General features: G+C 32.4%; 1 protein-coding gene across 2 annotated transcripts in view; it reads right to left on the bottom strand.

Moving 5' to 3' along the window:
- Window positions 1-20,385, bottom strand: part of LOC143245608 (neuroligin-4, X-linked-like) — a 94,015-nt gene extending 73,630 nt beyond the window's left edge. For both annotated transcript variants that reach the window (XM_076491973.1, XM_076491966.1), the window contains exon 1: window positions 19,352-20,385. In XM_076491973.1, coding sequence (XP_076348088.1) covers window positions 19,352-19,778 — 427 coding nt within the window. In that variant the 5' untranslated portion in view covers window positions 19,779-20,385. The remainder of the gene's footprint in view (window positions 1-19,351) is intronic.
- Between the last annotated feature and the right edge of the window lie 6,036 nt (window positions 20,386-26,421).

Below are 26,421 nucleotides of genomic sequence, written 5' to 3'. Positions count from 1 at the left end.
GTGCGAGACACCGTTCAGAGTCGTGAATTAGGAGTAAGACAGCACATTCGCCTGACCTGTGTGTTACAGTAAAACATATTTTTATTATTTGCTGGCAGGTATGGCATTCCCTTGAAACAAAGAAGTGAATTTCTTTTCCTGTGTGTCGAAACAATTCGCAGTGTATTTACCTCAAGAAAATCTATACACTTTTTACATTGTAATGAATAGTTTAAATAGACTACGATTCAGAGATTATATCAAACATAATATATATGGAAAAACACACTATGTTCACCTCATAAATATCAAATATCACAAGAATGATTTTAATGATGAAAATATTTAAACAATTTCATAAATGTTTCATGAGACGACAGTTGAAAAGGCGATCTTTAGAGAAAGAAGGAACAACTTAAGATATTCTTAATTTTGTTACAGGTGCTTATCTAATATCATAACGCTAATCGTCATTTTTCCGTAATGAATATTTGAAATACCTTCGTTGCTTCGTGCATATCATAGGGTTTTATTCTTGGAAAAGCATTTTACATTTTAAACGATATGCAAATACATACATAAATGCATTATAATGTATACAGTGTAACAAGAATATTTTGTTTTTGAATATATTTCAAATTAAACAATCTGTGCGATTTTAGTTTTCATTAAAATACTCAAATAGCATATGTATAAATAAAGTGATAATGTAATATATTATTTTCCATTACGTAAGGTTGGTTTGTTTTCAATTTCGCGCAAAGCTACACGAGGGCTATCTGCGCTAGCTGTCCCTAATTTAGCAGTGTAAGACTAGAGGGAAGGCAGCTAGTCATCACCACCCACCGCCAACTCTTGAGGTACCCTTTTACCAACGAAAGGTGGGACTGACCGCACATTATAAATCTCTCACGGCTGAATGGGCGAGCATGTTTGGTGTGACGGGGATTCGAACCCGCAATCCTAGGATTACGAGTCGAGTGCCTTAACTACTTGGCCATACTGGGTTTCCATTGCGTGAAAAGCTCACTCTTGTGACCAGCCATTTATATCTAATCAGGCAGTGTCAATTCACGACTGATTTCTTAAAATAGGAGGAATCGTAAAAGCCAAAATGCATTTATCGAGATAAAATAGTACGATTACGGTCTGCCCATTAAGACTTTAGTGACGAAGGTGCAAGGGGACCGTAAGGAAAGGTATCGTGAAACCTTATAAGTGTTGTAAGTGTTGTTATAATAAGCTTAAAATAAAAACTTACTGTGGGAACCTCTAACCTAGAGCCAGGTGCATGATTGTATCATGAAAGTGAAAATATCGATTCAATTTTTAACATCTTTTTTTCACTTTTGTTGCTAAGCGACATCACATAAAAGCTGTTTTTGGATCGTAGTGCTATGAGAACACACTGGCTTTTCTATATATTAGAAGTTGTTAACCTTACTGATTTTTATCAATATTTTCTTAATGAATACGCCATGAATTCATTCCAAGAATGATACAATTTTGATTAGCTCAAAAGAACTTTACATAGTTTGACAGCTTGGACACAGCTACTTCGTCTCTTTGTTGGTAAAGCTTGATTGCCCAAAATTTATTTATTTCAGTTAGTTATGAAATGTGAGATTAGGATATACTATGAATTGGAGGGGGGGTAGTACCTACCTCGTCTTTTTGATGGACTATACACTAGTTTAGAGTATGTGCAGCAAACAGCATGCCTATGATTTATGAAAGCCACGAAAATGTGCATATGTAGTGTGTTTGTTTATTATAGTTATATATGATACATTAAGCATTTTTGATAGGCATGTATACCTTTACTGTTGAAAAACAAATTGCATCTCTTTCGCTAGATGCATATATATATATAAGATAACCGTTTGAAATTTGTTTGCTAACTTTTAAGGGCAAAGCTACACCACGCGCTATTGAATCCGGAACTTACAGTTTTACATGACTTCTAGGCTACTCCTGAAACTCCAGAAAACATGTTTTAAAAGAAAAGTGTTTTTACCGAACTTAGTCACGTAAGAATAATATTTATAAATTGATACATTCAAATTAAACTTTTGTATTTGTTTATTTATACTGTGACGGAATCAAAGGAAGTATATCCTATCTTTAATTTATTTTTTTTTACCTCCAAACTTATTTTTACGTAATAACGAAAGCAAATCGATATTGTAGAAGCTATAGTTACTAGCAGTGCGTGCTTCTTAATAGTTTTAGGGTTCTTGATGAAAAAATGAAATTCTCTCTGTTCTGAGTAAACAAAGGCAACAGAAACAGGGTACATTTTGTTCGAAAAGTACATCGACTGGCTTCTGTTTACCAACTGAGAAGAAGGTATACTTCACTAACCAGCATGCTACTCGGGGACTGATTTACACCATTTAATATCAACGATATTTATTGAATGTGTTACAATGTTAGAAAACTGGTATATTTTAAACAAGTCATAAAGTGCGAGGTTATCTCAAGAGTTATATTAGGCTGTATGTTACATACCTTTAAAGACCAGTTGGTCAAAATTCAAGGCTGCACCTACTGATTTCTGTTACGTTTAGATATATACTTTTCCTGTCGATTAATATTTAAACAAATGTTTAGAACATACTTGATGTTGATTGAAAACATTTGAGACTGTTTGACTTCTTAGATGTCTATTTAGAAAACTACATAGCCAGATAAGTGTTTATCTAATTGTTATACTTGAACAATCTTTGTTTGCTTACTTTGTTTCCTTTTTTTAGTTCAAAGCTACAGAATGGTTTATCTGTGCTGTCCATACCACTGATATTGAAACCCAATTGTTAACGTCACTCTGATGGGAGTAACAACCTTTAAATAACTATATTGTTAGCCATGTATTTTGTATAAATGCTTTATAACAATTTTTTTCACATAATTGAATAAATAACTGTTCACTTAATTATGTAAGTAGACACTATTTTGATAACTATTTTCTCATAAGTTTTATACAGCTAGATGTTTAGATAAGCTTCGAACTTTAACATACAATATATAGAAGTAGTTAAGAGTTTTAATAACAGTGACTAAACATCGCTTTCTTGATTGTGTAGTTAGATAATTGTATAACTGTTTTTGGATGAGTGTTTATATCACCAGGTGTTTAAAAACACATTTAAATTAAAATCGTTACCAAAACGAAACCATCCGCTTAAAGAACAAATAATTTTATTCTTGAAAGAAAATCTCTAAGCTTCAGTAATTTAGGACAAGGTAAAAGTTTTATAACATATCAAGCTGTACACTGTATATTTTGTTGCGTATAAAAACAGGGCTATATGTATTGTAAAAGCAACGAAGTATTTTGTGTTTGGTGAAAAACACCTATAACGAGTAACAAGGTGGGGAAGTATTTCAGTATGTAGCACCTCATGCTAATTCGAACCGTGTGTGCAATAAAACAGATGCGTGTAGAAATTGACAGTTTATACACACAGTTCACTGTATACAAGTAAACGTATTATTATGCATCAGGAGTTTTTTGACATGTGTAACAACATTCGTATTAAAAGTCTAGTGCTTAATGATATTGGTGTGCTCACGAATCTTTCATCGATATTTGTGTTTATAAAAAATTTTAAACTAGAAACCTGGAAGTCAATAGTTTTTATTCCGGACGTTGTTTTTTCCTTCTTTTTGATCATTGTTAGGCTTTTCCATTCAATCCAAAATCTGAAAGTCATCAATTTTTCTCTCATATTGCCATTTCCTGTCCTAGCTACACATTTCAACTAATACGTTATTGTAGGAATGTTCTCTGTTTATTCAGAAAGTTGGTAAAAGCAAAATATTATATTTAAGTGATCGTTCAAGACGTTTGGTATACAGTTAACTTCGTTATTTTTAATTGTTTATCAAGGATAAAATGAAAAAAGTATGTGATAATAAACATCTTTCATACTTTTATCAAACTGGTTACATTTATTTTCCAGAAATCCCAAATGTTGAGTGCGTAATCTAGAGTTATACAAAATATTTTATATACGCATATATAGTAATTTTTTGCCATTTTTCATCAACTTACTCATTAATTATTCAAAAGGAGAAGAATATTTTAGAAACTCGCTAAATTTCATAATTTTCAGACAAATGAACTTCGACATCAAATTTGTTATAAAATAGTTTGTCTACAAGATCGATTGTTTCAGTAGTGAGCGCCGCAAAAAATTATTCCTATCGTATTTCTCGGTGAGAATTTTAAAACGTTTTCTTAAAACTGTTTTGATTTCACTTCTTGAAATCATTATAATTATAAGATATTAGGGAATTTTACTGTAGAATGCAACGTTTGTTGAATATTTTTCCTCACTATTTTTAGTCGTATAGCAATAAAAAAAATCAAATAATAAATAAGTATAATTCAAGAAACAAAAAAAGATTAATTTGTGTAAATGAATTAATCTAAATACACAGTTTTGCATGCGAATGAGTTTAGATAAAGCTATGAATATGGATCAGTTAAATATACCGTCATGCATGCGTATCAGTCTGAATGTATTAACCTAAACATCAATCAATGCGTACGGTTAAATATAAATACACAGACAGGTCACATTATTAAGATTTCCCCTCTCATGTGATGAACATTCTAAGTACTTGCACATATAAAAAGAGACTGATCATGTGTTTTCTCAAGTGATACTTTGAGCCTTATAAACACATAAATACAGCCATATTACAGTTACTCTGTACAACACTGAGCAGAAGCATGGATCTGTAAAACGTGATATGATAGTAAGTACATGTATGGCAGAAATACTGTGTTAAAGACTGTACGAAGCATTTTGTTTTCAAAATCTATCAGAATATAAAATATTTTGAATTGTAAAAAAAACAAAACTGCAGCTGATCATTGCTGGTAATTGACTGTGACTGCTATGGTAACAGGTAATATATTCATTGAATGATTTGATCAAAATTGTTCAGGATTTGGCTAACTTTAACCGTAACTATGGTGACAGAAAACATTTTTATCCGTAACTATGCAAAGGACGTTGTAACTAATACCACAAAGGAAGTCAAAATCAGCACGAACACTGTCATTACTAAAGAGCCCGGAACTTCACAGGCGATAGTGACGTCACGCGATGACACACGAAAACTGAAGTTGGGGCGAAGAAAAGAGGGTGATATATCAAAGATGATGAGGCCATAGTTCAGTTGCGCGTTGGTAGGTGGCCATGATACGAACACGTCATCACAGGGCATTATTTATATTTTTATTATAAATAATGAATTTTTACATAATGAAACTTAGACATTGGTGGTTCGTAGTATCACAGAGTATTTGTCAAAATTACAATAATATGGTAATAATAATTATTAACTACATGTGAAAGACCACTTTATAGAACGCGTATATATTATTATTTTTTTACTAATTACTAAAAGTGTGATTGCATAATAAAAGTTTTGTGGGCAATGTAAATTGTTATAAAAAGCAAAAGCTTTAATTATTGTATGATATTTTTCATTTTAAGGCAACTTAATCTACAAACATGTGTTGTGTGCATGGTAAAACGTACATAATTGTACTTTTATGTTAAATAACGTTTTTCACATTTTATTAGATCAAAGAAAATTTTTAATCACATGATTAAGATATAATTCTTTTAGTGGAGGAAATTTATTTAACTGATGAATTAATGTTAAACATGCTTTTAGAATGAATAATTTAAAATTTAATTAATGTTAAGCATCGTGTTAAAGATGAATTAATAAAAAATAAATTAGCATTCACTGTTATTTTTATGTTGATTCAAATGTAAATTAATTAATGAGTAATTAGAAGACATGATCATAGATGTATTGCATGAGTTATGGCTCTCTGAGATAGTGGCCTAGCATCACGTCCCTAACCACACACCCTCTTGTGACAAATTTTGACATAATGGCAGCTCAGTAACACCACCCTACCAACATGCCCTATGATGACTTTTTTGGCATAATGGTCACTTACCAACGCGTACCTGAACTATGGCCTCATCATCTTTGATATATCACCCTCTTTTCTTCGCCCCAACTTCAGTTTTCGTGTGTCATCGCGTGACGTCACTATCGCCTGTGAAGTTCCGGGCTCTTTAGTAATGACAGTGTTCGTGCTGATTTTGACTTCCTTTGTGGTATTAGTTACAACGTCCTTTGCATAGTTACGGATAAAAATGTTTTCTGTCACCATAGTTACGGTTGAAGTTAGCCAAATCCTGAACAATTTTGATCAAATCATTCAATGAATATATTACCTGTTACCATAGCAGTCACAGTCAATTACCAGCAATGATCAGCTCAGTTTTTTTTTTTACAATTCAAAATATTTTATATTCTGATAGATTTTGAAAACAAAATGCTTCGTACAGTCTTTAACACAGTATTTCTGCCACACATGTACTTACTATCATATCACGTTTTACAGATCCATGCTTCTTCTCAGTGTTGTACAGAGTAACTGTAATATGGCTGTATTTATGTGTTTATAAGGCTCAAAGTATCACTTGAGAAACCACATGATCAGTCTCTTTTTATATATGCACGTACTTAAAATGTTCATTACATGAGAGGGGAAATCTTAATAATGTGATCTGTCTGTGTATTTATATTTAACCGTACGCATTGATTGATGTTTAGGTTAATACATTCAGACTGATACGCATGCATGACGGTATATTTAACTGATCCATATTCATAGCTTTATCTAAACTCATTCGCATGCAAAACTGTGTATTTAGATTAATTCATTTACACAATTTAATCTTTTTTTTGTTTCTTGAATTATACTTATTTATTATTTGATTTTTTTTATTGCTATACGACTAAAAATAGTGAGGAAAAATATTCAACAAACGTTGCATTCTACAGTAAAATTCCCTAATATCTTATAATTATAATGATTTCAAGAAGTGAAATCAAAACAGTGTCAAGAAAACGTTTTAAAATTCTCACCGAGAAATACGATAGGAATAATTTTTTTGCGGCGCTCACTACTGAAACAATCGATCTTGTAGACAAACTATTTTATAACAAATTTGATGTCGAAGTTCATTTGTCTGAAAATTATGAAATTTAGCGAATTTCTAAAATATTCTTCTCCTTTTGAATAATTAAAAAGTAATTTGGTGAAAAATGACAAAAAATTACTATATATTTGTTTTTGAAATTCGCACAAAGCTACTCGAGGGCTATCTGTGCTAGCCGTCCCTAATTTAGAAGTGTAAGACTAGAGGGAAGGCAGCTAGTCATCACCACCCACCGCCAACTCTTGGGCTACTCTTTTACCAACGACTAGTGGGATTGACCGTCACATTATAACGTCCCGACGACTGGGAGGGCGAGCATGTTTAGCGCGACTCGGGCGCGAGCCCGCGACCCTCAGATTACGAAGCGCACGCCTTAACGCGCCTGGCCATGCCAGGCCGTATTACTATATATACGTATATAAAATATTTTGTATAACTCTAGATTACGCACTCAACATTTGGGATTTCTGGAAAATAAATGTAACCAGTTTGATAAAAGTATGAAAGATGTTTATTATCACATACTTTTTTCATTTTATCCTTGATAAACAATTAAAAATAACGAAGTTAACTGTATACCAAACGTCTTGAACGATCACTTAAATATAATATTTTGCTTTTATCAATTTTCTTAATCAACAGAGAACATTCCTACAATAACGTATAAGTTGAAATGTGTAGCTAGGACAGGAAATGGCAATATGAGAGAAAAATTGCTGACTTCCAGGTTTTTGATTGAATGGAAAAGCTTTACAATAATAAAAAACAAGGAGAAAAACACAATCCGGAATAAAAACTATTAAATTCCAAATTTCTAGTTTTAAAAATTTTATAACCACAAATATCGATGAAAGATTCGTGAGCACACCAATATCATTAAGCACTAGACTTTTAATACGGATCGTACATCAGTACTCCTGATGCATAATAATACGTTTACTTGTATACAGTGAACTGTGTGTATAAACTGTCAATTTCCACACGCATCTGTTTTATTGCACACACGGTTCGAATTAGCATGAGGTGCTACATACTGAAATACCTCCCCACCTTGTTACTCGTTATAGGTGTTTTTCACCAAACACAAAATACGTTGTTGTATATTACAATACACTCAATAAAATATCAACATTTACTTACAATAAGAAACCACTAAGATATCCGTTACCAAATATTACACAGTACTATAAACTGTTGTGAACTTCTAGTGTACAGCTCAATTTATCATCAAACTTAAGGGTGTTTTTACATTGTTTTATCCTAAATCACCTAACATGGAAACTTTCCTTTGAAGATTAAAAATATCTGATTTTTAAACAGATGGTTGTGTTTATATAACGATCTTGGTTTTAACACCCGAGTTTAGTTAGAAACATTGGAATACATGTTAAAAATACGTTGTGTACGCAATAAATTAAATGTCTTCGGCATTTTTACAGTCTTTCTTCCAATGTATTGCAAATTAATTCAAATAAGAATATTTAGAATTAAAATACGATTCTGTCCACTCTGGAATGATTCGACAAGTAACAAAAAATTTGTTTTTCAAATAATATGTCAACATATTCTTGATATGAAATGTTTATATGTTGTATATATTGTTTGTCACTTGATTTGTATTTAAATGATTCAACAAGGTTTAGAAGATGTGTACTGTAAAGCTTCATATTTGTAACACACTCTGAGCAATCAGTTTATCAACCTCCATGTTTTCTTTACATTGGAAGGAATTTAGAGAGCTGTATGTAGTTTTTATAATTTTAGTTAGCCTTGATTCTTCGGTGCGATTTTATCTAACTGGTTGGAGAGCAGTGTCTTTCTTTCAGTAAGCTTTCAATGAAGTATCAGAAATCAACCACTTAGTGTCATAGACCTTTTAAAAATACATTATTGAGCTTTTTATTTTCAAACATTAAATCAAAGTTAATTGAGAAACGTAAGTAATGCTCTTAAGTTGTTATGTTTTTCAATGTGTAATTATCCTGATATATTGCTTCAAGTTACAATCGATATATTAATACAGGAATTATTTTTGTTTCTGTTAATGAATTTATTTTTGTTTTTGGGGAAAACAGTATCGACCGAACTAAATGGATGGATTTTTAGTACTTCACAACAGTAAAAAAACACTAAATTTGAGATTCGAAATAATGCTCATACGATGCATATAAATTTAAGGCAAAGTAGGAAATTCCGTAAAATATTTAATCAAAATCAAGAGTTATATTAGATCAGTTTATTTGTTACTAGTCATAAATATTATAACAATGAGCTACGTGTGATTTAGCATCGTAAGCCTGTAGACATAGCGCAGAGATACTAGTGGGCCAGTTAAATAGCAACATGTATCTGAGATACCAGGGTTCTATAAAGTTACACTGTTGAAGCTGCTTCATAGGTTCTTATTGGTCACAAAATATTGTGATAGTGTTGTGTGAATTGTAGCCTACATACCGTTATGATGTTAAATATTTAACAATACTAAATATGCGATAGTATTTAAAGTTAACAATGAATGTTTATGTATTCTGTAAGTAAGACATTTCTGTATTAATTATACGATGTTATTTTTATTAACATGATTGGTTAGAATGTTCGACATACATCGTTTTATTACTTTGTATTATTGTGCTTTTGTTATGTGTTTTGTATATGGGTTTGAGATTAACCGTACTTCAGGAGATATTATTGGGTTTACGGTAAAAAAATATTGTGAACAACGAGTGGACCCAAACGATGACACGATACATTCTAATCTTTATAAACAAGAACGATAGAATAATATATTTGATTGTCTGTACTCATTGTTGGATTACCCCTGTTGTCTTTATTTTTGACATCATTTGTGGCTTTACAAAGCAAATATGTGCAAGAAAGATTGACAAATACATCTTGACGATATACATTTATCATCTCAAAGTGCTTTCAATTCTACAAGGCTCGCTTTAAATAACTTACATTGTACTTTAAATAAACTCTGAAGTCTTAATAACTGCCACACTACAGTTTCCTCAAAGGAAAATTGATTCATATTCCTGCTAAACGAAACAAATAATCATTCCTTAAGCATGAGTATTTTACATGAACAGATCAGAATATAAGGCTACACATATTGACGCTTTCCACAGTAGTAAAACATTATTATTTTTTTTTGTCTAAACAGGTGGTGCACCTGTACAAAAGAACATTAACAACACCCCGTAAATAACATTAAGGCAAGTTATTCAAGTAACTCTAATATATATTATGGTTTTTTCAGCATTGGAGCATGTACCGTGAAAGTCTTGCGGAATGATTGAGACAATGAGTTATATGTGTTATTATTTTTAGAACGTTTCGAAACATCGCGAAAACAATAATACATATAATAAAGACGAGAATAATAGAATAATACTATTAGCAACACACAGTTAAAGATAAAAACAACTTTGAGAAATAAAAAAGAGAAACATTTGTGCATGTGTAATTCCAATATCGAACAGTTTCTATAACTAATGATTCTGTATTATAATCCAGATGCTAATATTAACATAACTCATACTCAACTGCATTAATAGTCATCTGGGAAAAAGCAAACAGAAATAAAAAAAACTGTTTTTAATACATGTGGTATAGGAGAGTACCATATGTTTTCTATTCCCTTAGCTAACGTGAAGTTAAAAAAAATGTTTTAAAATCGAAATTTTTGCATTTTATTTCAGTTCAGTTTGGAAGTGGAAAGTCGTTAAAGTTAATCCATCTTAGCTTCGTTTCTTTCTTGCTCTGCTCAGGACCTCTACGCTGATCGGTAATTAAGCGAGTTTGTTGAAGGGAAGAGAGCACATGACGCTTGGGAATACAAAGCTGTCTTTTCTGTCAGTAAATCGGGTAAGGGCCTGGGATTTCCTGAACAGTAGCTCTCGGGGCACAAGAGGATTAAGGCCACGTGCAGAAGAGGTTTGGTGTGCAAACCTTGGTGAGGTTGTTATTGTGTTTTATAATTACAACCAGGTCCTTTTCTCCATTGTTTCGTAAATTTTGTTGAGATTTTTCTATAGCTTAACGTTCAGTAGACTTACAGGTTTTCTCAGTTTGATTTGTCTCTGTAGTTTAATGTTTAATAGACTTATAGTTTTCCTCAGGTTATTTTTTCTGTAACTTAACGTTTAGTAGGCTTACAGTTTTTCTCAGTTTATCTTTTTTGGTAAATTAAAGTTTAGTAGGCTTAAAGTTTTTTGGTAAATTAAAGTTTAGTAAACTTATAGTTTTCCTCAGTTTAATTTTTTGTAACCTAACTTTAGTAGACTTATAGTTTTCTCAGATTGAGGTTTTTCCTTTATTCACTTCTTTAGCTGATATTAGTATGTGACTGAGCTTTATTTCAAGTTCTAATTGTTTATTTCATCTATCTTTTTTCATTTCAACTTTCGGTTTGTTTCTGTTTGTAACATTAAGTTAACTTACAAGGGAAGGCATACACTGGGCTGATGAGAGAGAAAGCGTACAAAGATTTCACTTCCCTTCTTTCTCTTTCACCAGCCCGACATACCACAGACTCATTTGCCCTGTTTTGTTTGGTCTTATGTTAGTAACCGTTATAGTGTTTTTGCAGTGTAAATAAAGACTATTCCATGTTCCGACTTTTCTTCCGAACGAACTCAGTTAGAGGTCAAAGAGATAACAAGACAGGCACACACACCGTTATTTGTATCCTTCGAGCTTCCCGTTAGCTCTTCCTCTTACAGTTGTTTTGAGAGAAATCCGTGAGCCAGAAAAGAAAGTATTATATCCCCTAAAAGGATATATATATATATCTTAAAAAACAAACGAAAATGCTTATAAGTAGTTTCCTACGTGAGCGAAAACCATTGGCATAATTTTAACTTTTGTAGCGAAAATTTTGTTTGAAGTTAAGTGCAAAGCTACACAATGTGTTCCTCCCACCACATGTAACGAAATCCGGTTTGCAAAGTTATAATTCTGCAACCATATCGCCCTGTCACTGGGGGGCGTAGCGAAAAAGCCAATGAAGTATGACCTTTGAGTTTCGTTATTTAAGCCTTATTACTTTGAAACCTGAAGGGAAAGACAATAGTGTAGATTTGAGTTCCACTTAATTTATAAGATAAATATATTGTAAAAATTGTAATCTATTTTTACTCTTACAAAAATGCAAATAACGTTTAAAAAAACTTACTACTCAACTAAAAATGAATACATTAGCAAACAAAATACATATTAGAGTAATATACTGATAAAACATTAGTTTGATACTTAAAGAAACCAGTATTAAACTTTTCATCAATATAATGTTCAAACTGAAAATATATTCCAGTAGATTGACTTATATAAAGAACTAACGTTTTCACAAAATCTGGCAAAAAAAAAACCGAAAAAAAAACCAAAGTGCCTACAGGTTTGGTGACAGCAACATTTAATATGTTCAGAAAGCTTACTAGAGTTTTATTCGTTGTGTTTATTGATTGAGTTTAGTAAAACAGCAACAAGCACATTTAAGTATCCTGATTTGGAAGTAGATGCATTTGCAATGATGGAAGGGAGGACATGAGTCAGGTATATTTTAGTAATTGTTGGCCATAAAACCTGAAACGAATGATAATTAAGGATTATTAGCGAAAGCAGCCGAGGAACTACAAATCACGAGGTATAATTCAACACACTACTATATGCTGTTGTTATTAAATATAACTAAACATTACTGCGTCAGGAGTAACATAAGGAGAAGCATCATAAGATACAAGATTTTAGCGTGGGTAGGTCCTTCTCCCCAGTATAGCTCAGTGGTATAACGGTAAAAATCGAGTTTTGACACTAAACAAAAAAATGTGTTTTCTCATAGCAAAGTCACATCGGGCTATCTGCTGAGTCCACAGAGGGGAATCAAAACCGTTGATTTTAGCGTTTTTACTCCGTAGACTTAATGCCGTACCAGCGGGGGATATAAAGCAAATAAACTAATATTCTTGGGGAATAAAACAGGATTGCGATCAACCAGTTTTCAACAAAGATGTAAGCTAAACTGATAAAAGTAGTTTACGTCTTCAAAACTAGAACAAGTGTTTAGAGATAAACTGGATTACTTAATGCTATTTCGAAAACTATATTTTAACAGCTACGTATAGTTACATTCAAAAACGACATAAAATACTCCAAGCTTATTCATCAATAACTTTCCTTCAATGTAACAACCATTTATGGTTCACTAGAATTGTAAATAAATAGCATCAAAAATAAAGAAAGTTCGTATTCATATACTTCAACATAATATTTAAGTACCTACCGTGTTTCTCCGATAATAAGACCTACCCATAAAATAAGACCTAGTGTGATTTTTGGGGATAGTTTTAATATAAGCCCTACCCTTAAAATAAGCCTTAGTTAAGAGTGGCAGGAAGAGGAAAGAAATAAAAAAAAATAATTTATTAATTAGTTTAATAGTTAGTTAATTAGTTTGTTTAAGCATTAATCAGTTAGTTTAATAGTTTAATAGTAGTTTATTTTAAATGGTTAGTTTAATAGTTTTACTTTGTAACTTCATTTTTTTAATATATCAAAATAAGACATCCCCCGAAAATAAGCCCTAGTGTCATATTTTGGAGTGAAAATTAATATAAGCCCTGTCTTATTTTCGGAGAAACACGGTATCTATATTGAAAACGTTATTAACGAAGAATTCGAACAATTTGATTAACTGGAAAGGTAAAAAGTGTAAGAGGAACAATGCTAATAAAATTATTTTGAGCACGCACTCTTTCAAGTAGCTTGTGTTAGATACACTTATTTACGGAAAAGTAAATCATTTTCAGAAACTATTTTTACTTCTGATGTTTTCAGTCTCTCTCAACAGACCGTAAAAAAATCTTATGTGACCAGACTAGACTGTTCGTTTGTTTATTTTTCAATTTCGCGCAAAGCTACACGAAAGGTATCTGCGCTAGCCGTCCCTAATTTAGCAGTGTAAGACTAGTGGGTTTGTTTGTTTTTGAATTTCGCACAAAGCTACTTGAGGGCTATCTGTGCTAGCCGTCCCTAATTTAACAGTGTAAGACTAGAGGGAAGGCAGCTACTCATCACCACCCACCGCCAACTCTTGGGCTACTCTTTTACCAACGAATAGTTGGATTGACCGTCACTTTATAACGCCCCCACAGCTGAAAGGGTGAGCATGTTTGGTGTGAAGGGGATTTGAACCCGCGACCCTCGGGTTACGAGTTGAGCCAGACCAGATATGAAAGTAATATATATATATATATATATTAGAAACATATCAAATAATATAATTGATACATAGTTCTCACAGAAAATTAAATCCGAAACAAAAATATTTTATCAAATGCTTACATAGATAGATAGACAAGTAAAGTGTTTAATGACTTAAAACTTTCTGTCTATTGTTATATTGAATTCCAACTTAAAAATGTAAGAGATTTTCGTGTAAAGTCACGCTTCTTATTTACTCACGCTCAGAGGTTATGTTCTTTAATATGTTACTCTTATTTATTCACCAGCGAAAAAGAATTTGGTAGCAAGTGTGCTTTCCCAATCAGACGACGCACTGTCTTTAGCGTTGATTATGAAAAGAGTAAACGTTCTGGCCCTATGTGCAGAGAAAAACGAACATTGCTGAGAAACATTTCTGTATGACAGTAAGAAAATCGACCATGAGATCGATACTGTGCAGCAGGAGGTCAAGCTGCTGTTTCCCAGGGGATAAAAAAAATCTAGTAAACGTACCAAAAGATTTGATTTAGGATTTGTCGAATACTTCAAGATCATTTCGAAACGTATCAACAAAACCAAATACTACTCTCGTAAAAATAGATTATTTAGGATAAAGACTACTCCAAGGATTGAGGAAATTTTTCAATTAGGTAAGAAGGCTTAAGTGTTCGTGAAATAAGGGACTGGCTATGAGGATTGATTTAAAGTGTTCTGCAAGTATTCATTGTTTGTTTGTTTCTAAATTTCGCGCAATGCTACATGACGGCTATCTGCGCTAGCCGTCCCTAATTTAGAGGTTTAAGACTAGAAGGAAGTCAGTCATCGTAATGGTCAATCAGCTAACATCAAGTAGCCTAGTGTGGAACTTCATAGACATCAACAAATGGTCTCTTGTGGTATCTGCCAGTCAGTCATCAAAATGTTCAATCAGCCATCATCAAGTAGCCTAGTGTGGAACCTGATAGTTAGTCATCATAATGGCCAATTAAAACACGTCAGTTTTTGATTTTTCTGTACGTGATTTTAATTTCATTTTCTTATAATTATTCGTGGATATTTCACTGCTTTGTTGAAACAATAAAAGCTCTCCCGCAAGAATGAAATATTGTAAGTCTAGCATTATGAATGATGTTTGAGCCAATCATTTACATTACAATATTTACATCCAATAACCTGCTTTAATATCAATTTTAAGTTATCTAAAGAAAGGCCTTCTAGCGGCACAGTGGTATATCTGCGGACTCACGCCAAGAGAAATTGGGTTTCGATACCTGTGATGGGCAGAGACCAGATAGCCCATTGTGTATCTTTATGCTTAATTCTAAGCAATCAAACTAAATAGAAGATAAATGATTGTAAGTTCTAGATAGTATGAAATCGTATTTAAAAGTATATAACATTTATCTCCGGGCCCGACATGGCCAAGCTTGTTAAGGCGTTTGACTCGTTTTCCGAGGATCGCGGGCTCGAATCCCGGTCGCACCAAACATGCTCGCCCTCTCAGCCGTGGGGGCGTTATAAGTGACGGTCAATCCCACTATTCGTTGGTTTGAATTTGCAGTGGGTGGTGATGACTAGCTGCCTTCTCTCTAGTCTTACACTGCTAAATTAGGGACGGCTAGCGCAGATAGCCCTCGAGTAGCTTTGCGCGAAATTCAAAACAAGCAAACAAACAAGCAAGACATTTATCTCCAATGCCTTTCGTGATAAGTGAGTATTTTAATCAACGCTAGACATCTCAACTCTCAGAAACTGCCTTTCATGTTTGAAAAACGAAGCCAAATAAACAAATAACGGTTACATAACGCATAGTTTATAGCGATGAAAACATAATTGCTCTATACATCTCTTGGACAAGGAACGTATAAAGTTCGAAAATTCTCAGCCATGAATAAATCTTTATGACATTTAACTATTAATGCAAAAACCTGAACCTGGTAAAAATATTTCATATTTCCTGAACAAACGCTGTTAGATTTTGAAAGAAGTGTAACATTTTTGAAAATAGTATTAATAACAACTAATGTTGGTATCAGATACTATTGTTTGATAAGCTGATTCGCAAACAAAGTTTCAGGATAGTTGTTTTTAAAATAGACATAGAGATTTCAGTTTCTTGAGATATTTTAAATTAGAATTTTCTACAGTCGTGACCGAATTCGCACTTATTTTCGGAATACGAGAGGTAGAATAAAAGAGAAAAGCTAGTAATGTGTAGAATACATATTAGGTTTTCACCACTATGCAGACTAAAAAAAACCCTGTGTACTTACTTCCATAAAGTTTATCAAAGTACAAATAAAAAAATTATTGTTTTAAGTGCTTTGTATTACTGCTCACAATTCAGAGAAACATTATGATCACCTTGTGTGTTTTTTTTCAGTTCTTACACAAACCTATACAACATCATATTTGGAATTTGTGGAAGCCATGATATCATTGTGTGTGTTACATCTACCAATTGATCGTCAATGTATCGTTTTATTACATTTACTGTACGCTTGAGATCATTATTTTGCTGGAAGATGGATTCAGCCTGAGAGTTGTGTTCTTCAGGGAATGGTACGATGGATACGAACCGGCTTTCACTTGTCAGAAGACAAAGAACTACCAATACAGATTAATGACACTGTTGATTGAGATACAGACCTAAACTTGTACTAATACTCCACCATACTTCATTGTAAATGGTGTACATTGTCTGTGATATTGTTCTCATCGTCACCAATAAACAAACTATATTAGATTGTTGCTGAACAAATCGAACTTTGGTTCATTTGTGTTCAAAGGCCTATATTCCCTTTTTCCAAGCTTTGGGCCTGATACTCGTTTCGAACTTTAGATATGGATACCTCTTTCCAGTAGTGCTGATGTTTATTTTACTATACTATAAGGAACATTCACATCTAGCAGGGTCATTGGAAAAATCTGTATCCAGATGTTGCATGTATTATAGAAAAATACCCTGAGCTACGTAACATCCACTTAGGATAATGTGGGTTTCTTAATTCGGCCACTTTTATTATGAACAGTGCTAGTTTCATATATCCTCTTGAGAAGCTTACATACTACTTCTACTGAAACATATTTCGTAAAGACCAGCTAATATTTCGATTTCTTCTCAGTATTTCAGTCCTGCGAGCCATAGATAGCTATGTATACACTACCACTATTATTAAAGAGCGTCTGTACTTTTATAGTATTTACGTTTTTGTGGCAGTTTCTGATCGATTGGATGACAATTAATTACGGTGCACACTATCAGTGCTTCCTTTTATTCTGGTACAGTTTCTTTTCTCAGCACAAATGATTAACACATCTGTAGCATTTTTCCTTTTCACTATTTTTCCTACCTTGTCCATAGTTATTTCTGATACTGTTAAAATATTTCTACGTGTTAAGCACAACAAACGAAAGTCGAATACTCTTCTGAACCTGAATTTTGATTTTTGGTATGATTTGTAAAATGTTTTTTATTATTATTATTTATAGATAATTCACATGAATAAATATATTTTTGAAATGTTATACTTTAAATATAATACTTGTTTCATAAAAATTAATATGGAGTTTTGTCATATTTGCATTATAGCTAGCATCTATCAATAGATATCCTGTGTTTGTTTTGAAAAACCATTTAGACTATCATAAATGCCCCACCCCCACTAGTGGCACAGTGGCATTTCTGCCCACAAGTGTTTATCTCCAATTACAACAGCAACATTACTATTTCGCCAGTAGTTCATAGCGAGGTACTTGACTTATAATATTAAGCTCGCAGTCAGAAGGGGTGAATACTTCTTTATGAATGACATTCAGTAAGCAGCCAGAAGTGGCGAGGTAGTTGATTTGTACACACACAGCCCATATTGAAGTTCATTTTACGTTGTAAAATTGTGTTTCCTGTGTAGTTTTGTACTTAGTTTAAAACATATAATTGGTAAATAAAATGTTCCAAATATTTAACATTTCATTTTGATAATTGATTTCAAAACTATAGCCAACTTTTAAGAGCTTTGACAGGAAATTGTTTCAATCAAAATAACTTGTCAGCTCTAAGAAAAACTAAATTCTCGATAAGTAGATATGGGTGTCCAAAACCATTTTGTCCCTTGCTGGACAACGGTAAGTTTACGGATTTACAACGCTAAAATCAGGAGTTCGATTCCCCTCGGTAGACTCAGTAGATAACCCAATGTGGCTTTGCTGTGAGACAAACACGCTACCCACCGAAAACATTCTTTTTTTATCCTTTTCTGAAGGTTTTGTTTATTTATATGTAAACAAACCTGAAACATGATATGTTTTTTTTTAAACCAACAAGACGAAATAATTTTCTACAGTCTATAAAGTATCATTATTCTTTGGTTATTATTTATTCTACATATGTACGCTAATAATCTTAAGTCCACAGGACTCTAAAATTTTATGCTCTTAAGCTAAAAGTATAACATTAAGGTATAAACTAATATGGATTCAAACACTGGAATTATGTTACTAAAGGAAAAAAAAAGTTTTATTTTGATACTGGCACAATCATATTTAATTACAACAGCAATATTACTACTCTGCATGGCGAGATAGTTGACTTATAATATTCAGTCCACAGCTAGAAGGGGTGAATACTTTTCTTTATGTATGCCATTTAGCAAGCAGCATAAGTTGATAGGTAGTTTATTCATGCATATTCGTTCTATACAAAGGTTTTCGTGACAAACTAATTTCAATACGTATATTGTTCAACACATAGCCCGTGGTGGTAAGGTAGTTAGTTTATATGTGTATGTGTGTGTGTATATTATTTAGTATGATATCTTTGGGGAAGAGGTAAATGTTGTAGATAAATTGTTGGGCATGTAGTCACTGGGGAAACTTAAGAATTAGTTTCTCTGTACGCATTGTTCAGCATTCACGTAGATTATGATTCTTCAAGTGAGTCTTTCATAAAGGCCGTTATCAACTCTTTTCACTGTTGCCTGTATTTTGTTTCATTATGTCAAGCATGGCATTGAAATAGTAAAGTTCGGAGAAATGTAAATCTGGTCTTGTCTTAGGAACTGTTGGGGGTTTTTATTCTAACATTTTCAAGTCATTATAATTCTTACCTTTTGCAGGAGCATAGATATTCAAATAGAGACAATCTTCACTGTAGTTCTGAAGATAAGGTCGAAGTCTTCGAAGATATGCTAGTCTTCCAGCTGGCATTCTTTGTAAGGCTTCAGTTTCATTATGGATATCCGGAAACACCTGTGGACAAACAGGTGCTAGTTTATCAGACATTCTGACACCCTTCCATCTGGGAAGGGTAACAGGAGGCATGAAGCGAAGAGAGCCAATAGGTGGACTAGCGAAAGGAACCCCGAGAAAGACATCCACAGGTTGAAGACGACGGTTTGAAAGAGGTTTAATAATGCCTCTTACAGAACCATACTTGGTCTGTACGATGCGCGTATTTCGCTTATGAGGTTCACCTTGTAAATGCTGGAATATAGCCAAGAACATGAAGAAGACAGTAACATCTGTGGTCAGCATGATGTACAGATTTATCTTTGAGATGTATCTCCGTATCTTTATAACCACTTTAGCTAATCTTTTTTTTTCTATTCTTCTGAACTTCTAATACCAGTAAACAATTTTTTATTGATAGCAAATCTAAGATAAGTTTTAGTGAGAGATAGACACCATCATGAATGATATTGTATGAAAACAAGGAGCTTCCAACCAATGGTTAGTTTTCACAACACATATCAGTATTATCGAAACAAAAATCTTTTGTATTTTCACTAGAGAATTCCTTGAGAAACGTAAATTTAAAACTCTCAGATCTGGTATTGAGTTCTGACAACTTAGTTCTCAATAATCGTTTCATGTACAAATCAAACCAATGTAATCAGTCTCTTCAATTCCAGTTCATAACAATAAAGAAAATAATAGTATTTTGTATATAGAAGGGTATTCTTTGTGGAAGGTGATGAGAGAGTATGTATGCCACTGAATAAAAGAGAAAGAAAAAATTTGACATAAGCTACTGAATATTCAGACTCTCCACCGCACACACTGCGAATACTAGTATTTGTTGGACTATTCAAGGAAATATCAAGCCAATCTTAGATTATATGACCACACACCAGGTCCCTCTCACGGCATGTCTACCGATATTTGTGGTGCGGATAACCAGCAACCGTTCAATTCGTACTGAGAGTGCGCGGAAGATGAGGGAGAATCCAATTTGTGACGTAGGGGAAAAAGAAATACGACAATCTGAGCGAAGCCGTCAATGGCTCCAAAAACATTGAAGAAATGTTTAACAACAAATCTAACTTGAAAGCAGCATTTTGTTTTATGAGATTTTTGATAATAGAATGTTTATTTGTTGGGATGGCGAATAAATTACGCCCCATCTTCGATGGTTTCAAATAAATATTACACTCTATTGATTCTGTGAAACGACACTGCAAAGCTATCTGAAACTTTCTTATGCCTTAAAAAAGTAATAAAAATGCATTGGTTGTTTTTAATTCATTAACTTACGAGATAAGTTTTAGATAGTAAGAGGACCTTTAACATTCTAGATACTTAAACTTCACAGTTTTCGATTTCTAGGAAACTGAATAAAGAATATGATATTTCTAGTGCTTCTACATTTTTGGTTACCATAAAAAGATTAGAGTACAAGAAAGATCGTTTTAAACATCAACAAAGATGGCTTACTGTTTCCTAAAATACTCTGAAGACGCACTGATAAGCGGAGACGTTTAGTTCTAGTTTATGACACAAGTGGTTTTATATTTTTTACAAATCTATGTTAACTAGCAAAGAAGTTACCAAAATCAACTTGTTCTAAAAATCATATATGTGTCAGCATACATTCAATCGTTGTTGAATGAAATTAAAGAACATACTAAACTTCTGTCTCCAGAATTTGTTCAACTGTCTTCTTGAATTAATTACTTACTTTAGGATCAGTAGTGATAGGACCTGCAAAGTACTAAAAATTTCGTCTTGTTTTCTTAGCAGGTAAATAATTCAATTAAAATGTTCTGTGATTGTCAAGTTTAAACGGCTGACGTAGTGTAAAACTGGATTAAAATAAATTAAAAAATAAGAATTTCTACTTAAACAACGTCAAAAATATTTAAACAAATAACAGCTTAAATAAAAAAAAACAAATTATATCCTAATGAAAATGGAAGTAGAAACATTGTAAACTTTTAATTCTCAAAATCATAATTTATTCATATTTAAAACGTATACCACAGCACAACATAATTTATTCATGCTTAAAATCTCTAGCCATAGGGCTGCATAATTTATCCATGTTCAAACTTTCAGCCATATATACAACTATTACAAAAGACACAGAGTATATTTTCCAAAACACACACACACGCACACATATATATACATGCCTATTAATGTAAAAATGAAAGCGAAAAATTAAAAAATAAGTGCAGCATATCCCTGCTCATAAACTTTATGGTGAAGCTATTTAACGCCTCAGAACAAACATTTAAATATTAATAGAACGACATGAAGGGAATGCTAACATACACAATCGTTCCAGTGAAACTCGTTTTGATCAACTACTTTCATCAAAATAAGAATATTTTGTAAATATTACGTCGAATGACATATGCGATTTATAAAAAAAAATGTATGATTTGAAAAAGTTGGAATTTAGTTATTGGGTTTCATATTAAACAGCTGTTTACTTTATATTTTTCTTTTTTTCTCGAAGTTATGTTGAAAATTCTATTTGTCATTATGGAATTATTAATTTTACTTCATAAAAATATTAAAAAAAATTAGTTGCTTTTAACGTATTCTAGTTGCGAAGTTTGATTGGTGGGATATGTTAGATGATTAGCAATTTCATTATCCTTTACGTTTAGTTGGTGTTTACTGGTATAATAAAATTCCTTCATTGTTCTACAGAAGATCGTAGTTTATTTAATTATACTGATCTGCTCGAATTCGTGTTGTGGTTAATTGTAGTGGTATGCTGAATTCCATGGTTTGTTTCATTATATTGATCTACTGAAGTTCATGGTTTGTTTCATTATATTGATCTACTGAAGTTCATAGTTTGTTTCATTATATTGATCTACTGAAGTTCATGGTTTGTTTCATTATTTAGCATTTCTTACCTCCTCTGACTTGATGATAATGGAAGTTTCTTACTGTGATATATATTTTGTTTTCCTCGTTTCTTAGCTGTTCCATGTTCTACATTTTGAGATGTTTAAATATGCTTAGTGCTTACTTCTGTTTTATCTGATACATTAAAATATGTACTATGTTCTATATAAATATACATGTTGAGTCGTGTGTTTTTCTACCAATGTATGCTTCCTTTTAATGTGGTATTTATTACACATTCAAACGGTTCGTTGTTTCGTACTCGGCGATTTTACTTAAGTATACTAAATGTTTCTTATTTTACACGCTTGAATGCTCAAACATGATTGATGTTTATAGCTTTATGTTGTTTCCTGTTTCACACATATGCCTACATAAGCATAATTGGTTTGTTTTCTTTGCGATTTTAATATCTTGAACAACTAAGTTATGTTGCGGATATATTGTAATTCGATCCATTCCAAAGTGCTTTTCTTGTCTGTAGTTACAAGTTGATGTCATATATCAATATCAAAGTTTCTTCTATTCTTCACTTTGCAACATGATTATTACGTCTAGATGATAGAATGCGTTTGTTGTACACTACTGCACATGATTTATCCGTCTCTCTCTCTATATATATATATTAAATTGTGTCTCTTATACAAAAGTGTTATGTGATAATTATTCCTGTGAATCTTACAGCATGCCTGTTGTTAAGGAATTTGATATGTTTTGTGTTTCAGTATTATAAAGTGTGTTTGTTTTTAATTACCTTAAAAAGTTTTATAATTGTAGATATAATTTCTGCAATATGTTTTAAAGCTCTAGATTTTAGAGTGTATCTATTGTTCACCGAGAGGTTGTATTTGTGGGGTGAGGCCTAAGTCAACATTTATTGATATTTCATTCTACTTTACACTGTTTTTATACATACAAAGTTTTAGTTTTAACTATATTATTTTATAAACATTCTGATTACATGATCAATATTTTTTGTTGGTGCATGTTTTGTATTTACTTTGTTCCGTATTTGTGTGTTTCGTAGTTAAATATTAAATAAAAAGACACTAATAGTAAACAAAACAAAAACTAAATTTTAGTATAAAATCTTATTACAAATCATCTAATAAATAATATTCCTGGTTTGGAAGTCAATAAATCTTGTGTTTGTAATTTCATCAGTTTGAAGTTGGAAATAATTTTCTAAGACGCCTGAACCAAAAAGGCAACGTCTTAATATTTTGATGCTAATATTTAATCAGTGATTTTAAAGTTTAAATTAAATTTAAATAATGAATAGTGAAATTTATTATATGTTATTAAAAGGTTCGATCTGAACTGATCATATTTTGTTTGTTTGATTTGAATTTCGCGCAAAGCTTCACGAGGGCTATCTGCGCTAGCCGTCCCTAATTTAGCAGTGTAAGACTAGAGGGAAGGCAGCTAGTCATCACCACCCACCGTCAACTTTTGAGCTACTCTTTTACCAACCAATAGTGGGATTGACCGTAACTTTATAATGCCCCCACGGCTGAATGGGCGAGCATGTTTGGTGCGATGGAGATTCCAACCCGCGACCCTCAGATTACGAGACGAACGCCTTAACCTACCTGGCCATGCTGGGCCAATTACTTTATATAAACATAATTTCACCAATCTGGTTACATTGTAAGATATGATCGTGGTCACAAAGTGTCAGGGTATTAAAAGGAGCTTACTTGCCTTATGTGTTTGCTAAAAGTGTACACGGTAATAAAAAGATCCCTTACATTTCTAAATTACCCATTAAGTAAAATATTTACGAATGTTATCAATCACATTATTAAATGTTGTACAGTGCTATTATTGTTTACATTATTGATATAATACCCATTTATATGAAATATTGAGTGTTGTTGTTATTGTTTGCATTACTAGGGTAACTTTCATAAGTTCCATTTATTTGAAACAAATCACACAGATACTTATCTATCTATATACTTCTAATGAGTTTAAAATAAATAAAATTGATCTTTTTGCATTTCATTTCAACATCCGCACGTTTTTGCCAAGTACGAGTTAGGCACCAGCGTGAAAAATGGGGCATGATATCAATTTAAGTTTAAAATAAATAAAGAAGTTATAAAATTCATATTTTGGAATAAATAACACAACTTAAGTTTTATAAAGTTTTAAATCAAATAAATTTGTATGAATTTCAAGCTATTGTTATTTTTCTGTGCATAATTTTTATAGGAAGAAATACAAAAAGTAGGTAATTCCTAACTTATCATACTAAGTTCGAAATACCTTTCTTAAAACTAATACTAGAATATCAGTGTATATTTTACCAGAAGAAGACGGGGTTTATTCGATCACTGGCAGTTTCCTTTTGTCTCATTACTCTATACAATAACATCTTCAAACGAAGATGTTGAGTGATAATAAGTAAATTCCTTTGTTTTTGTAGGATAATTTCAATGAGTACCGTTATTTGTTCCGACAAAGAGAGGTTTTATAGATTTCCCTTCGCTAGTTGTAGCAGTGTTCTTCTATATTCTTTTCTTGCAGCATTTATGGTTAAAAAGAGAAGGAATAGTGAAATACAAATAACAAATTTAATTATTTAGTTTTTTTAAAATAGCATGATGGCAACAGTATTAACATGGTGTATAAATGCACTTTAAAAATCAGTGCTCTTTCTGCAACAATATATGATGCTAGTTAACAGAACGTTTTAATCTGATGAAGGAATTTTTGAGAGTTATAATACAATTTTAATACTAAAACTGCAACCATGAAATCAACGCGCTCGTATATAATTCGCAACAATAATCTTGTCCCACATTCTACATTCTATCGTTTTGTAAATTCTATTTAGATACTGAAATACAACAACATGAAGTAAACTAATTTAATACTTGAAGTCATTGTTTAGAAAATACCAGATTATGTTTTGTTGCGATTAGGTGTACAAAATAAATCACGGGTCCAGCTCGTCCTCCAGTGGCATAGCGTTATGGCTGCGGAGTTACAATACTAAAAGCCGGGTTTCGCTATCCATAATAAAAGAGCATGGATAGACTGTTGTATGGTTTTGTGCTTAACTACAAACAGAACAAGCTGAGCTGCTCAATATAAAATTAGTGTTAAATATTTGTACTACCAAGAAACTATTCAATAATTTTTGAACTAACTCACATTTATAATTACTGAATTACTTATAGAACACTTTTCTGAAATTTTATATTAGTTTCTATACGTATCACTTACTTTGGTGAGGTACCCCCCTGGAACAGCAGAAAGTCTTCGAATTTACACTGCTAAAACCGGAGGTTAGATTTTCCCTCGATAGGCACAGCAGATAGCCTGATGTCGCCTTGCTATAAGAAAAACAAACAAACTTTGGTACTGGTTTATTTTGCAATGTTTTCAAAAGACTCCTTCGAAAAACATAACAATGGAATTTACTTTAACAGTACAGTAATTGAATATTCCATTACATGTTGTTGTTTTTAAATCGTTACGTTATCTAATACAAACATTTACCTATTACGAACCTTAAACAAGAAAACTTTCTTCTTGCGACAAAAATTCGATCTTTATGGAAACTAGTAGTTTCATGGTTGGCTTATTTTGCGACACAGGAAATGGTAACGTTTGTCTGCATTCTCTTTTTCCCAAACTATTACCTGCTTCGTTTGTGTAGTTATTCGTTAGAAATTATGTTTTATATTATATTTCTAAATAACTCTACTTTGCTAGGTTTAATTGTTATCCTGAGGTTTCTTTTGTATAGTTACTTCTATCTGCCATATGTCGCTTACATCACAATTTTTAATCTTTTATTATTTCCTCTTTAAATACCGCCTGAAATATTTTCTTTACCATGAAAGTTACTTTGTTTCCCAATATGTTTTCCGCTCAATTTCCCCTTATTTCCTTTTTCCATCACAACACCAACATCCTCATTTCCGTGGTTTCAGAGTAAGTCATTCACAAAAATCAATTTTCAGAATGGCGTGATTGAAGCCCTTGTGGTCATGTTCTCACGTTTTACTTATTTTATACTCAT

This window comes from Tachypleus tridentatus, chromosome 1, assembly GCF_004210375.1.
Source record: "Tachypleus tridentatus isolate NWPU-2018 chromosome 1, ASM421037v1, whole genome shotgun sequence".
Lineage (NCBI taxonomy): Eukaryota > Metazoa > Arthropoda > Merostomata > Xiphosura > Limulidae > Tachypleus > Tachypleus tridentatus.
Note: the sequence above shows the minus strand (reverse complement) of the source record. Positions and strands in the feature narration are given on the sequence as shown.